This window comes from Rhineura floridana, chromosome 6 (assembly GCF_030035675.1).
Source record: "Rhineura floridana isolate rRhiFlo1 chromosome 6, rRhiFlo1.hap2, whole genome shotgun sequence".
NCBI classification, from domain to species: Eukaryota; Metazoa; Chordata; class Lepidosauria; order Squamata; family Rhineuridae; genus Rhineura; species Rhineura floridana.
Window position 1 is genome coordinate 79,762,732 of NC_084485.1, and position 14,648 is coordinate 79,777,379.

General features: G+C 42.9%; 1 protein-coding gene across 10 annotated transcripts in view; it reads left to right on the plus strand.

Moving 5' to 3' along the window:
• The window catches only part of SZT2 (SZT2 subunit of KICSTOR complex), an 89,596-nt gene that overhangs the window by 20,457 nt on the left and 54,491 nt on the right, over positions 1 to 14,648 (plus strand). For all 10 annotated transcript variants that reach the window (XM_061632659.1, XM_061632661.1, XM_061632662.1 and 7 more), the window contains exons 8-17: positions 1,016 to 1,226; positions 3,158 to 3,328; positions 5,618 to 5,849; positions 6,223 to 6,352; positions 7,926 to 8,068; positions 9,851 to 10,003; positions 11,170 to 11,284; positions 12,300 to 12,505; positions 13,925 to 14,149; positions 14,411 to 14,489. In XM_061632659.1, coding sequence (XP_061488643.1) covers positions 1,016 to 1,226; positions 3,158 to 3,328; positions 5,618 to 5,849; positions 6,223 to 6,352; positions 7,926 to 8,068; positions 9,851 to 10,003; positions 11,170 to 11,284; positions 12,300 to 12,505; positions 13,925 to 14,149; positions 14,411 to 14,489 — 1,665 coding nt within the window. The remainder of the gene's footprint in view (positions 1 to 1,015; positions 1,227 to 3,157; positions 3,329 to 5,617; positions 5,850 to 6,222; positions 6,353 to 7,925; positions 8,069 to 9,850; positions 10,004 to 11,169; positions 11,285 to 12,299; positions 12,506 to 13,924; positions 14,150 to 14,410; positions 14,490 to 14,648) is intronic.

Consider the following 14,648-nt stretch of genomic DNA (forward strand, 5'->3'; position numbering starts at 1 on the left):
TAACATGATAACAGAGCAGAGTTGTGTTGAAGTCAGAGCAGCATGGGTATACCAGATTCCCTTGGCAGTGTGTCTAACTCTGATCTCACTGTTGCCCTGAACTTGCACTGCCTCAACCTAGTAAGTGGCAGCAACATCACTGTGGAGGGCAGCGGCACAGCACACCCTCATCAGGCCAGCTGCTCATGGCACTGATTTATCAGCCTGTATACTGTTGAAGAATGAGTGAGTTCAGATGTATTACTTTCTCCTGTATCCTCGTCTTAAACAGACACTGGAGGTTTGAAATTAGTCTTACACCCTCTAGCTATTTCTGTATATATTTCATCTTGCTTTTTGACCAATGCCCTGCAAAGTAAGGGACCATAGGGCCCTGCTTAGTGGGTAGCCTGGAGCAACGACCAATGGTGTTGGAATGAGAATAAAATTTTAACTATCTTGCACCCACTACAAGAACAATCCACTGTTTTAAATGGTTGGGAGAAATTTATGGCAGCCTTCTCTAGTGTGTTGCTTAAAACATGGAATGCTTGCTCCTGAGTTTTAAGAGTAATTTAGGAAGAACACTAAATCAGATGTTCACATCAGTTGTGTCTGAGTGGATAGTTTTGAATATTTATGCTTTGATATTTAAAACTGAAGTTGATATTATCTTGGTTGTAGCCAATATGCATGTTTAAATTTGCACGTCTGTACAAAACTGTATCAGTTCCTGTAATTTAGGAGACAAGATAATTGCATACATCACATGAATGTAAAGTGAGATTAATGAGAAGTGCTTTACATATTACAAAACAATAATCAGGGAACTGGCTACCCTTTCCTATCCTTCCTTACTTCAAAGCACAGAATGAAATAATAGCATGCCTTAACCTATGGAAAATCTTGTATTGCACACCTTGCAGCTTGGCATATGACCCAGAAAGATGGGTTGGAATTGAATTACTACAGTTTCGGGGGCAGGAGCTGTGTCTGAGAGAGAAATCAGTGCTTGTGTGTGTTTTCTTTCCCATAGGTAGGAGGAGTCTACTCTTACGATTGCAGTTTTGGCCATGTTCCCAATGTGGAACTCATGAAGTTCATTGCCATGGCAACATTTGGTGCATACCTCTCCACATGTCCTGATGTGGAACCTTCTAGTTTGGACCTGAATGTCTATCACAAAGCTTTTCTGCTGTATTCCTTTCTGCGCAGTGGGGAGTCCCTGAACCCTGAGTATTACTGCGGTGAGCTTACCCTGCATGGACTATAGAAATTCTCCCCACCTTACCCAGTCTTTCTTTGCTAGTGCCAAAGGGCCAAGAACCTTAAGCGTGTTTGAGCTGTGTGAGTGCATAGTAGGGCAGCTTTGCAGGGTACTATGCATGATGAGGTTTGCATGAGGTGCAAGGTTGAATAGGCAAGACTCTGGGCACTGTCAGTTATTCTTTGTCTTATTCATAAAAAAACATGACCTGGCCTAAAACTAAGCTAAACAACCCTGTGTGTTTCGTAGACATTTTTTTCCAGTTTCAAATGTTTTTATACCACTTAATGTAAAAAACAATTGCTGAGCAGTTTACAACAAATGTATAAATAATAAGCCATAAACATATTACATCTAAAATATACTACTATATAATATAGTAAAATCTCAGAAAAGCAAAAACATAGCAGCACTTTAAAAAGTATTTTTAGTCTGTGAAAGCCTGCCAGAACAGAAGTCTGTTTGAAGCTTTTCGTATTTATTGTCTCCCATACTGCAAGATGGAGGGCATTCCAGAAGCTCAGTGCTCCCATCCCCGCGAACTCCCACTTTAGCCTTCAATGCACATCTGACACTAGATCAGGTCTATGTTTTTCTTCTATCAGGGCACTGAGGTGCTGTTCCCAAGTGGCCTCCCATCCAGGCACTGTGTTGACCCAGAGCTGTTTAGTATTAATAAGATTGTTACATCACTGCCATCAATCGGACATCAGGTTTTGTAGCTCATTCCTCCCAGTTTTTGCGCTTCTAGTTACTAAAGAAGACTAACTTTCCTCTTCATATTCAGTGTGAGTTATAGTGTCCCATTCAATCATCACTTTTACATCCTCATGGGAAAACTCAGAGCCAGCTTTCTATCCCAGTAGAGCATTCCTGTGGACAATTATGACTTTGTACAGAATGAGCTTTGTTGCTGATTTCTCAGTGACATTCTCCTTTACTATGCACAGGAAAGCACTATGAGGAAAATACCTTGTGTTTGCTCAGTATTTGCATTTGTGCCTGCTTGTTAAATGTTCAGGTCTCCATATTGAACCTCTTGGTCTGCTTCTGATGAGGTTACTTTTAAAGTGGGAGAGGAAATCCATGTGGTTGCTGCAAAATGTATCCCTGTCATACATTCTGGAGGGTGGGAAAGGGTTTTTAGTCCCCATTTCAAGCTTGTATAATCAGTCTTTTTAGTAGAACTGAGAAAGTGCTCTCCCCTCATAGCATGAATGAGAGCCAACCTGTGTTGGGGTTTTAAAATTAAAGGTATATGTATAAGCTGCTTTTTTAGGACAAACCTAAAACCTCCCAAGGCAACTACCAACAATATAAAAATATATAAAACATAAATTTTAAACCAGGGAAAAAAATTAATAAATAGTAGCCACCAGCAATAATATTAAAAACAACACTCAGCCAAGTAATGATAATGAGATTTTTTAAAAAATAGTCTGCTTAGGACTGGTCACATCTCTTTAACAAAAAGCAGCTGTGGGGGAAACCAAACCAGGGACGGGGTGTAGTTAATACTTTCCCATCATGCTGATTCACTACCAAAAATCCCTCTCCTCCTTCCCTCTCCCATTTCCATCCTCTTGAACCTGCTGTTTGTCCACTGATGGTGTTTTGTATCTACTTGTGGGGATTTTTGTTGGAAAAACAGCACTGCAGGAAAGGGTTAGCCCCTCCCCTCATGCCATGATCCATTCCAGATCAGGACTCCTCCATGCTGCTGCTTGTTAAGAAAAAAAGTGTGGCAAGGTCTAAGTATACTAATATAAACATCTTATTAAATACAGTCTAGTCTTGAGGCCCCCATCCTAGGGTATATGCATATGTTCTAAACCTAAGAGTTTCAGGTCTGTAGTGCCTCAGGATCTTCTATTGGGGTGAGAATGGCATAATTATCTACTATTGTTGCAGTGTCCCAGCACCGGCTGTTCAATGAACACCTTGTTTCTGCGAGCAGCAACCCTGCTCTGGCTATGAGGCGGAAGAAGCACACAGAGAAGGAAGTTCACGCAGATCTTATCAGTATAGTCTCTGTCCGGCTGCGAGAAGGTTATAGCATCCGTGAGGTCAACATCACAAAAGGTTACTCTTTTTTTAGCATTCTTATTCTGCTTTGTGAAATTAGGCCAATGTTTATCTGACGACCACTCAGAACATCTAGAGCAGGGGTGGGCAACCTCAAGCCTGGGGCTGATATGGAGCCCCCCGAGCCTCTCTGTTTGGCTCTCGGGACTTTTCCCAGGCCACAGCCCTCATCAGCCCTACGTTGCAGGGCCGAGTATTTTCCAAGCATTTTTTCCTGGCTGGAATGTGTCCTTGAACTCTGATAATGTCTCTTGCTTGCCTGGGTGGAGGATAGAGAGGAGTGCATGAGTAGAAACTAGTTTACTGTACAAAGATAAAATTTACATTTCTTGCTTCACTCACTTTTGCCTCTGGCATGTAGCTCCCAGAAGGTTGCTCAGAGTGTAATGTGACCCTCAGGCTGAAAAAGGTTCCCCATCCCTGATCCAGAATGTAGGTCATGCCCACTATGTACCATCAGGGGTCCTCTTACAGAGCTCTAAGAACTAGTGTAGCAAGGTAGATGCAGTATTGGGTTCAGATGCAGAGACCTCATGTTCACATTCTAGCTCATCTATGAAACTTTCCAGATGGTCTTAGCTCTTATCTATCCATCCATCCATCCTGTCTCCCAGAATTGTCTTGAATTAAACCATAGCTTAAAAGTTCCATGAAGGAACAACGGGTCAAAAATAATTTTTGTCTGTTGCTTGGCAAATCTATCTTTCCTAGATGCTCCAGGTATTAGCAGTGCCCAGTCCTTGTACATTCTTGCTGTTCTTTAAGGTGGACAGACAAATTAAGATACTTGTGACTCTCCCTCCTCTCTATAATGTTAGGCTCAAAACTATATCCCTGTGTAGCAGATGCCACTGCTTCCCTTTAGTGTAATGTAGTATGTTTGGAGCCAAGCAACCCCCAATGTTGAAAAGTGAAATTGTCAGAGAACTGAAGCCTCCACATGTTCCTGCAGATACTCACTGAATCTGTGAAGTCTGTGCCCACTGGCTCCTCCCCCAATGTTGGTGCATTTCTGCCCATGCCTCCAATGCCTGCTCATTCGGCTGAATGTATGAAAGGGGCCTCTATCCATTTAAAATATATGTGCATAGATCATGGGTGGGGAAACTTTGGCTCCATGGACAAGATCCTTAACAGGATCTGCCTTGTGGGCCAAATTTGACTGGTGGGTGGGGTTACCTACATGTCAATCACATGGTATCATTGTGATGCCACCTGATTGGCAGATGGGTTGGGGCTCCCACCTACCAGAATCCCTTTTGCTTCCCTCAAGTCTCCGCCTAAATGAAGAAGTACAGTTTTACATTAGGAATGCTACCTCAATAGAGATATGATCAGTCACTAATCAGTGTCAGATAGCTGGCTAAATTAGGAAAATTTTGGTGTATGATATGCAGAAGAAAGACCACTCCTCAAAACTCTATGAACAATTTTATTTTTTAAAAAAATTCCTTGCATTATTTACAACTACTGCACTGCATCTTTTCACCCCTGCAAATCATTCTGATACATAATTCATGTTTTCCAGTCAATTTGAACCCTCTTGAGCCCAAATTGGACAAAATGTTTGGAACTTAAACACACCAACAAAAATTCAATATATACAATTGTTTACTATAATTAAGGTGCTTTTCCCCTCATAGAAGCTACTGTTTGCCACCAACAAATATGACACATAATTTTACTAGAATCACAAGCTATCGAAAATGCTGCTTTGTTTGGCCACCCCAGATGGTAACACTTCTGTTCCATTGATTAATAGCACCTCATATCAAGGTCAAAAGCCAGCCCTGTTTTAGTTGCTGCTGAGGCTAGTTTCCTCTTATGCATCATTACATGAGAATCCTGAGTGGTCTTCCTAGTTACTTATCTACAGAGTCTGTGTAGAGATTGTAGAGGATGTTTCAATACTAAGTGAAAAAGATGGAACATAATAAGTGCTCACTCTATGGAAATTGGGCACCTTAAGGAGAGATGAGAGATTCTTGGGTCCAGGTATGCTATTGAATCACTTCATGAACAAGTGACAGCAGAGGGGAATGCAGACGAAGTCGGGAACCAGCCTCACAAAAGAGATGAGCTGCTAAGTGTCCCTGTAATGAAAAGCAAACTGAAGCACAAGTGCCTGTCTCCTGATCTTTGAGTCAGCTCTGTTTGAGGTTCTGAATCTTTCCCTCTTAGAGATGTTGTATGTGTATTCATCCCGAAGCAAAGTGCTGTGGGGTATGTGGCAAGAAAGGATGTTGATTAGAACCTATTTCTCACAATCTTACTGCATGCATATAGGTGGCACTCATCTCGAAGTGAAGTTAGTCCTGTTATGGAAGCACAATATGAGAATTGAATACCTAGCAGTGGCCCCATGGCCCTTGGACCCTTCTAAACGTAGCACATGGGTGGAAGTGACTATGGAGGGCAGCTATGACATCTTGCATGACATCAGCTGCACCATGCGGAAGCCCATCACCAGCCTATACCGCACAACTGTGATACGCCGCTTCTGGAACACCCTGCAAAGGTGAGCCTGGTCTAGCAACAGAGTTTGCCAGGACTTGCCCCATTAGTGGGATGGTGACCCCTACGTGCTCCTCAAGCCTTTGGAATGAAAAGATATCTCTGGTTGTTTGAAGGTATGTCCAAATGAGGCTTTTAGCTCAGAAATATACTCTTCACTTTAAGGAGCACTGCTGCTACTGCTGCTCTTAAACATACTGTTTTCCCATCTACGGCTCTGGAAGAAGACAATTTTGTTAATTGTGGAAAAGAGTTGTCACTGCTTGTAAGGAAAAGTGCAAACAGGAGACAATAATTTATCTGGCAGATCAGCACTGACAAAACACTGATGTGATGTAAAGGCTTGTGACTGGTGGGAATGATTTTTGTCTTTTCAGCATCAACCAAACAGATCAGATGCTGGTTCATCTGCAGTCATTTGACAGTGTCCCAGAGCACTTCACAATCCCTGAAAGCACTAGAAATGGAGTGCCTCTGTTCTACATTCCTCCAGGATCCACTACGCCAGTACGTTCTTTGCTGTCTCTGACCCTTGATTACCGCCACCCTTGAATGGAGGCACAGTACTCATATCTAATTAAGCTGCTGCCTGCCTGGAGAGTTCTTAGTGTTGAGGGCCTTATGCTGATTTGCATATGGATTCCATAGGCATTTGATTCCAAGGGGGAGAGGGAAGGTTAGGTAATGGTTATCCATCTTCATGGATGGATAATAGCTACCAGACTTGTATTACAATTATGTTGATCACTTTGCTAGGAACTGCATGAGCCAGTCCAGTTCTATTGTGCCTAGGGTTATGCTGTTTCTTGGGTATTCCCCTCTGAGTTACCCCCCAAAGCCAAGCTGTACAAATGTGTGTACTTTAAGGCCATAAGTTAAGGACAGGAGTTCCTAAACTGTGGTTCATGACCTTCATTCAGGTGGTCCACAGCATGTCTGTAAAAATACAATTAAAATCATACAGCATATAACACAGCACATGACAATTGCTGCAACAGGCAGAAAAGTAGTTAAGTGGTCTGCCAAAACCCTCAGCAATTTTCAAGTGAGCTATGGGGGGGAAAGGTGGGAACCACTAATTAAAGGTATTGGAGGTGAGGGGTTAGGTTCTTGACTATATAGAATCATTGCTTCTGATGCAGCAGCAAGTTGAAAGTAGCAGACTTAAAATGACTTGCAAACCCAGGCTAGTTTATCAAAACCTTGCAAAAGGAACAACTAAGCTGAATTCAAAAACCAAACAAATATTGTGGAAATCATCAGTTACCTAGATAAGTAATGTCTGTCTTGTGTGCCTGCCTGTTTACTGTGCTATTTGATGTGCTGTTCTGTATAGGTTTTGTGATTGGCTACTGCAGCAGGGCCAAGCCAAAAAGATAAATCCTATTCCTCACAATCTTTTTAACCCTATTCCTTGCAATCATTTTACAGCTAGTTTCTGTTTGATCCTTCTGAAGTCTCCAGGCGGTTGTCTTTAGTTTCTTTTTTGAGCAATTCTTCATCTCCCATATTAATGCTAGCCATATACCTCCACATGTCCTCTCTTCCAGCTTCCCCTATAGGTTTTTATCTTGGATCCCATTCTTAGCATTGATCCATGTGTATCCGTATCATTTTTAATTTAACTAGATATTTGTAAATATTTTCTCCATACTGTCTTCAGCAAGTATAATGCACTCAACAATCTCCTGAACTATGCATTACAAATCTAGCTTGTTGTAGTCATTTTGACCATCACATGCATTTTGTTAGGGTTGCACCTGGTCTGTCATAGGTGAGCTCTCACAGCTGCTCTTTTCATTGCCAGTTAGGAACAGATGTGGTGCTAGTTATGCTCTTAGTAAGGTATTTGGTAGTTTAATTATGATACGCAGGCGAAGTGATGGCAGCAGTTAATGAGTTTGTACTTGGCATCTGTACCTTCTGATGAAGATGATTTTGATCTCCTTCGGGGATGTCATAATGCAAGCCAGCCTTGTGCATAACCAACTAGCGTGACTCTGCCTTCTGGAGCAGAATATGCAGTTTTCCACCATGGAAGTAAAAACAAGGACACCAGCACTCTTTTCTTTCTTTTTAGGTACTGTCATTGCAGCACAGTAGCTCAGACTCCTGTCACTCGCAGTTTGCTGCCTATTGGAAGCCCATTCTGTCTATGGATGCCAACTTCTGGCAGAGGTGGCTTCACATGCACCGCATTGTAATCCTTTTGGAACATGACATGTATGTGCACACTGGGTTGCTGTGGGTCTCATGGTTATGGAAGCATGCATAAGAGATAGCAAGATTCGCACTGTGGCTTGGGTACTTAGCTTAGTCTGTAATCCTGTTACTTCTTGCATGTGTGTGTTTTCTAATTTTATTTATTTCTTAAATAAACAAAATAAAAACAGGGATAAATGGCAACATAAAGTGACATGACAAACAGTCCAAGAGCAAATTGAGTCCCAGATTTCTCGAAAGGCCGGTAACAGGTGCAGCTGCATTTGATTCTCAGAGGTATACAAAATAAAGTCCCACCACACCACATGAAATATGTCCGGTTTAGCTGTGTCTTGCATCGATTGCAAAGAAAGTGTAGTTTTTTTCCAAATTGGCAATGTTCCAAATATTCTTATACCAAATGTTCAAATTATCCAATGTTTTCCATGTTTGAGCACTTGAAAGACAAGTAGCAAATAAAAGATACATAACAAGATCTTTAAATAAAATATATCATATATAATTATCAAATTATAATAATCAAAAATTGAAAGGAGGGCCACCTGGGGTAACATCTGAATGGCAGCACAGATAATTTTAGATATTTCTTCAAAAACCTCAGTCCAGAAAGGTTTTATATGGGAACATTTCCACCACAATGAAAATAAGTACCACTCCCCTCCCCCCATCCTCTCCAACATTCTGGAAAAAGACCATAAGTAATGTGTGAAAGCTGGACCAAGGACCTATCTTGTTGATGAGAGCGTTTGAGGGTGGCTTTCTAACAAAAGCTGATATGGATTTATATGGTTTTTTTAAATCATAAATTTGATCACTGACTGTCTTCAAACTGAACCCCAGGGTCATCTTCCCACAATGTTTTCAACCCTGATAAAAGCCCTGTAGAGTAATGCTTTTTAGCTCCTGGTAGAGTCTGCAACCAAACCCTTACCAAATTCTGAATTCAAAAAAATATTCTAATCTTGTAAGGGATCTAGTGGCCTGTGTGCAGATATTAGTATCCAACAGTAAATGCATAATTTGATGCAAGTATAACCAATTCACTCCCAGTCCCTCCAGATCTACCTGCAACTGTTCACGTGAAACCGGTCTACCACTGGTATAAAAATCACACAAACAAAAATAACCTTTGACTTCACATTACACTAATACCTGTCAAAGCAAGGAATCATTGATTGCTGGGTGAAACTGTGGGGGGCCCAAAGGGAGCAAACTGGAAAAATCCAGGCTTGCCACTGCTTCCAAACTGTAAACATACTAAATGTAAAAGGATTTTTAAATTTTTCTTTAACAGAGCTGTAGAAATATTTCTAAAGAGGAGGGCCCAAAGAGGACCCATCCCCAACATATGTTCCTCTAAGGCTATCCAATGTTTTCACTCTTTTGTGATCGTAAAGCACAGCTGTCTTAATTGAAAAGCCTCATAGTATATAGCAAGAAGGGGCAGTCCCATACCCCTCCATCTGGCGTTCTCTAGTGTAACTTCAATGCCAAACGAGGTTCCTTACCCTGAAATACAAACTTATTAAGCAGTTATTGCCATCGCTTAAGGATAGCTGAATGGATTGTGATGGGGAAAACCTGAAACAAAAAAAGAAAACATGGAACAATTTTCATTTGTATCACCTCTATCTTACCAAGAATAGACCTATCACTTCTTGTTGATAGCATCCAAATGACTGAGGGAGAGGGCTTGCATGTGAATTTTCCCCTGGAGTAGAGGGATAAGCACCAACAGTCTTCCCTGAACCATGCGTAGTAACTCTTTAATATGTTTCACAGGCCAGTCCCAAAGCATTTGCACACCCCAGGTAACAATGGCCGCTACAGCACTATCCAGTGCCGCATCTCGCACTCGGCACTGACTTCTTTGCTGCGTGACTGGAGTAGCTTTGTGCTTGTGGAAGGCTACTCCTATGTCAAGCTCATGCGCAGGTAAGGGACTTGATAAAGAGTGGAGGCAGCTTGGGCTGAGCTGTTGCAGTCCATGCTCAGTCCAGGAAGATGCAAAGACTGTGGCAGTGGGGAGACTTTGGGTAGGATCAGGCTTATGTTCTCTTTCTGCAGCAATAGGTCAGCCCAGTGCTACTGGGTAACCAGCTCTTAAGGAGAGTATCTTTTTGAGAATTTTGGGTGCCTCTTAGTGCACATCATTTTAAACAATTTCTCAATTGTTATGCTAACTAGGGATTATGCCATTTGATCTGTGCAGTGCTCCAAAAAGGAGAACTAAAGTAGCCTGTGTTTTGTGGATATGTCTCATTATCAAGTCACATTGAGACAGTCAGCTTGTTCATCCATGCCAGGGGTGGGCAACTTTTTTTTCTGTCAAGAGATGCATTCTTTCAGGGGCAATATGTTGGGAGTCGCATGCTAGCAATGAGCAGAATCAGAAACAAGTGTATTATGGATTAATCCAGTATAAAGACTTCTTCAATTTTCTTCAATTTTCACTTTGGCTATTTCATATTAGAATTCCCAATTCAGTGCAGGTCTACTCAGAAAGAAGCCCCAGTACATTTAATGGGCTTACATTCAAATAAGTATACTGATATATATATATATATTTAGTACAACAGTCTGATGTGGTTAATGTTCTGGAAAGCAAGTGAAAGTAATTCTGACTTTCATGTGCCATACAGACAGATAGCAGAAACCTATCAACTTATTCTTGGACATCTGATGTGTGTGTGGGGAACCTCTTTTGTCAGGCACACAATCAGGAAAAAAGTTTTTTAGAATGATGGGGGGGAGCCATCCGTTTATTTTAATCAAATAAAATACTGCCCTTTTCAATTGTTCTCTCATGCTACATAGAAAAGGGGGGCAACACTTCTAAAAGCCAAAACATGAACTGAAAATGAACAGTAAGAAAGGATGTCTAATGTGATATAAGAATAGGGAAGCTTCAGGAATCATTGGGGGCCATAGGATGCCGATCTGCAGTCTATACCAACATTTCTGGTTATTCCTCACCCTTGCATGATGGGTGGGTGGGGGGCAGTAGTAGTTTCAGAGAAAAAGTCGTCAGTGCTTGCCTTAATGTTCAACACCGACTGTAAAGTCATTCCACCTGCTGTTTGTTGTTTTCACTTCTACAGTTCTGAGGATCAGCCTCCTTTTTCATTTTATGTCGTGCGGATCATTTCCAAAGCCCCCTGCATGGTCCTTCGACTGGGATTTCCCATTGGAACACTTGCTAAGATCAGGAACAAAGTGAGTATTGGATTTCTTTCCTAGGGTTGTAGTGAGCATTCAGGAGAACTGCAGAAAAATATGGTTATACAGCAAGAATTGGTTAGGTAGATGTTTTTGAAGTAAAGCTTCACCATTGAAAATGAAAATGGACTGCCTTCAAGTCGATCCCAACTTATGGCTACCCTATGAATAGGGATTTCATGGTAAGCAGTATTCAGAGGGGGTTTACCATTGCCTCCCTGTGAGGCTAGTCCTCCCCAGCTGGCTAGGGCCTGCTCAGCTTGCCACAGCTGCACAAGCCAGACCCCTCCTTGTCCGCAACTGCCAGCTGGGGGGCAACTGGGCTCCTTAGGACTATACAGCTTGCCCACAGCTGCACAGGTGGCAGGGCACGTAACCCCTGAGCCACTCCCTGTGGGGGTGATGTTTAGCTGGCCCTTGACACCCAGGAGACATGAGTGGGGATTTGAACTCACAGACTCTGGACTCCCAGCCAGGCTCTCCTCCCCACTGTGCTATACTACCTAGCAGCAAAACATGCTCCTGTTCTTTCAGTGTCTGAAGTCGTCCTTGGGCTTTATAGACTACAAGCTTTATTTCCAGGTCTAAATAATAGCAGGATTGGTGAGCAAAGCTAGCCAGAAGGCCCATCCTCCCGCTCGCCTCCAGTGATGTTGGAGGCTTTTGAAAAGCAAGCTCATCTTAAAATGATATTGTGGAGGATGGTTAGGCATCTGATATTTTTGGAGCTGATCCAGGTTTTGCTGGACATCTAAGAGGCCGTACATGGTCTCCTTCTGGACAGCTTTAAATAAAGAGGCTTCAAAGGGAATTCCTTTGTGGGATTGATGTCTTATTTTGACTAGTATACCTGGGGGATTCTGGAGCAGAGTACAGGCTGCAGTATGGCTTCTACAGAGAAAACAGCAGGCCCTAAGAAGAGATTCAGGCTCCACAGCAGCGGCTGTTCGTATGAAAGGGACAGCCGAACATGCTGTTCTTTGTGTATGCCCATCTACTTCTCTTCCAACAGATAGTAGAAGAATTAAGAGATCGTATCCTTCAGCTGCGCTTCCCCCACAGAGTACAGAGCAAAGAGGCAACTCCAAAAGTGAAGAGGAAGGTCCTTGGCAGTAGCTCCCCATCAAAATCTCCTCCTGTGCCTGGGGCCCAGCCAACCCTCTCAGACAGGCCTTGCCTTATTGTGCTGCACAAGCCTCTGGAGAAGCTCCTCATTAGGTACTGGGAATGAGATGTTTGTGTGTGCAGAACATTCACTGCCTTAGAGCCTCAGAAGGTCTGAAGCATGCAAACCCTGCTTTTTTATTACTCATGTTTATTAGTCATTTTTTCTGGAAGATGAGCTCAATGCAACACATGGCATATGATTTGGCAGTTGCAGCTGTGGAAGTTGTTGGTTTCAGAACTTACTTAAAAACATAAGAGCCCTTCTGGATCAGACCAAAGGCCTTCAGGGATAGCCATTATGATGATCTCCAGATGTTTTGGGTTACAGCTCCCATCAGCCCCACCCAGTATGGCCAATGGTCAGGCATAATGGGAGTTGTAGTACAAAACATCTGGAAGCCACCATGTTGACTACCTGTGGATCTGGCCCAGTGTCCTGTTTCCCACATTGACCAAGCAGATGCCGTGGGAAAGCTCACAAGCAGGATTACGAGAGCAATAGTGCTCTCTTGCTGTTGTGGTCCATCAGCTGCTATTCGGAGACATGATGACTCTGATCCTGGGAGTAGTACACAGCCATCATGATTAGTAGCCATTGATAGCCTTATTCTCCATGAATTTGACTAATCCTTTTTTTAAAGCCATCCAAGTTGGTGGCCATTCCCACATTGTATTGCAGCAAATTCTGTAATTTAACTACCAGCTGCGTGAAGAATTATTTCTGTTGTTGGTACTGAATCTCCCACCATTCAGTTTCTGTGAATAACCCCAGGCTCTAATATTATGAGAGTGGGAGACAGACAGGCTTGGACTTGGGAACTTGACATGCTTCCTGCCTAGGGGTGCTTATGTTGCAGGCAGGTATGGTAATCAAAGTAGAACATACTTTGTCATCCTGGGAATCTCTGTTTTCACTTAAAAAGAAAATCTAGAAGACAGTTTTGGTGGGAAAGCTGAACAGTCAAATGTATGTTGAGCAAGGCTTTATGTAAGATTAAGGGGGTTGTCTTCAGTTCTTCACACAGCTTTCTGCCACTCTCCCATGCTTAGTATTCTTTCCCCTACAGATTTCCCAGTCATTCATGCCCTGCCCTCTCCTGTGTTTAGAAATTCCTGGCTTTTTGTTTTGGGGTTTTCTGTTTGTTTGTTTTCCTAAAAAGCTTAATTCTCTCTGGAATTCAGGTGGTGCTAATTATGCGCCCCTCCCCCCAAATGATTTACTCAAACTGAAATTTTGTAGAAGAAATCCTCTTAATATTGCATTGTATTCTTTTTTATGTGTTTGCCCGTGTGCCCGCAAGCCTTTCTCTGGAGCATGGGATAGGCTTCTGTGGTAGAATTCAAGCTGAGAAGACCCAGAGGTGGCTCGCTAGCCTCTCAAAAGTGTTCATTGAGGCCAGTGTGAGCAGTCCAACCCCATAGCTGTAATCATGTTCACTGGCCCCCTCACATTTTCTCTCCATTTCCTAGATATGAGAAGTTGCCCTCTGACTATCGTGTTCCCTGCCTCCTGCCTCTGGAGAATCCCCCAATGTCAGGCCCTCTCACCATGGTGGCCAACCGCACCGCTTCATCCACCCTGGCCTCCTTGTCTCGCTACTTCTACCACCAGCGCTGGATCTGGTGTGTGCAGTCAGGGCTGGTACCCTCAGTACCCATCACAGCTGTGGCACAACTGCTGTCCACTCTCACAGAGTAAGTGCCCATCTTGTTGCAGAGGGTGAATTGGAGCCTACCACCTGTGGAGGTGAAGGGTAGTTTTCATACTTAAGTTATTTATGCGAGTGGCCCAGGCTCAGTCGCCCTTGCCTGAGTTGGATAGGGTCTGGCTGAGTTTTTGATGAACAAGGAAGGGCATTACTCTGAGGGAGCAGGAAGTTTTGGAGTGTGAGGCACATGGGTGAGGGTAATGTGGGAGCCTAGGAACCAACCATAATTTTCTTCTGGAATATGCAGGGTTCGTCTGTCTGAGGGCTTCCACTTTGCATCCAGTGGTGATGGGATTATCAGTATGGTGCTAGAATTGCCCATGAAGGTAAACCCTGTTTGTTTGTTCTCCTTTTGTCTAATGCTCCTGTTCTCACCTCCAGTGATGCCGCATTATCATGATCTCAACAAGGGGCTAGTTCCTATGTGGTGGATGCAGAGAAACATTTGCCAGGTCTCATGTTCTTGTGTTTAACTCCCTGGCCCT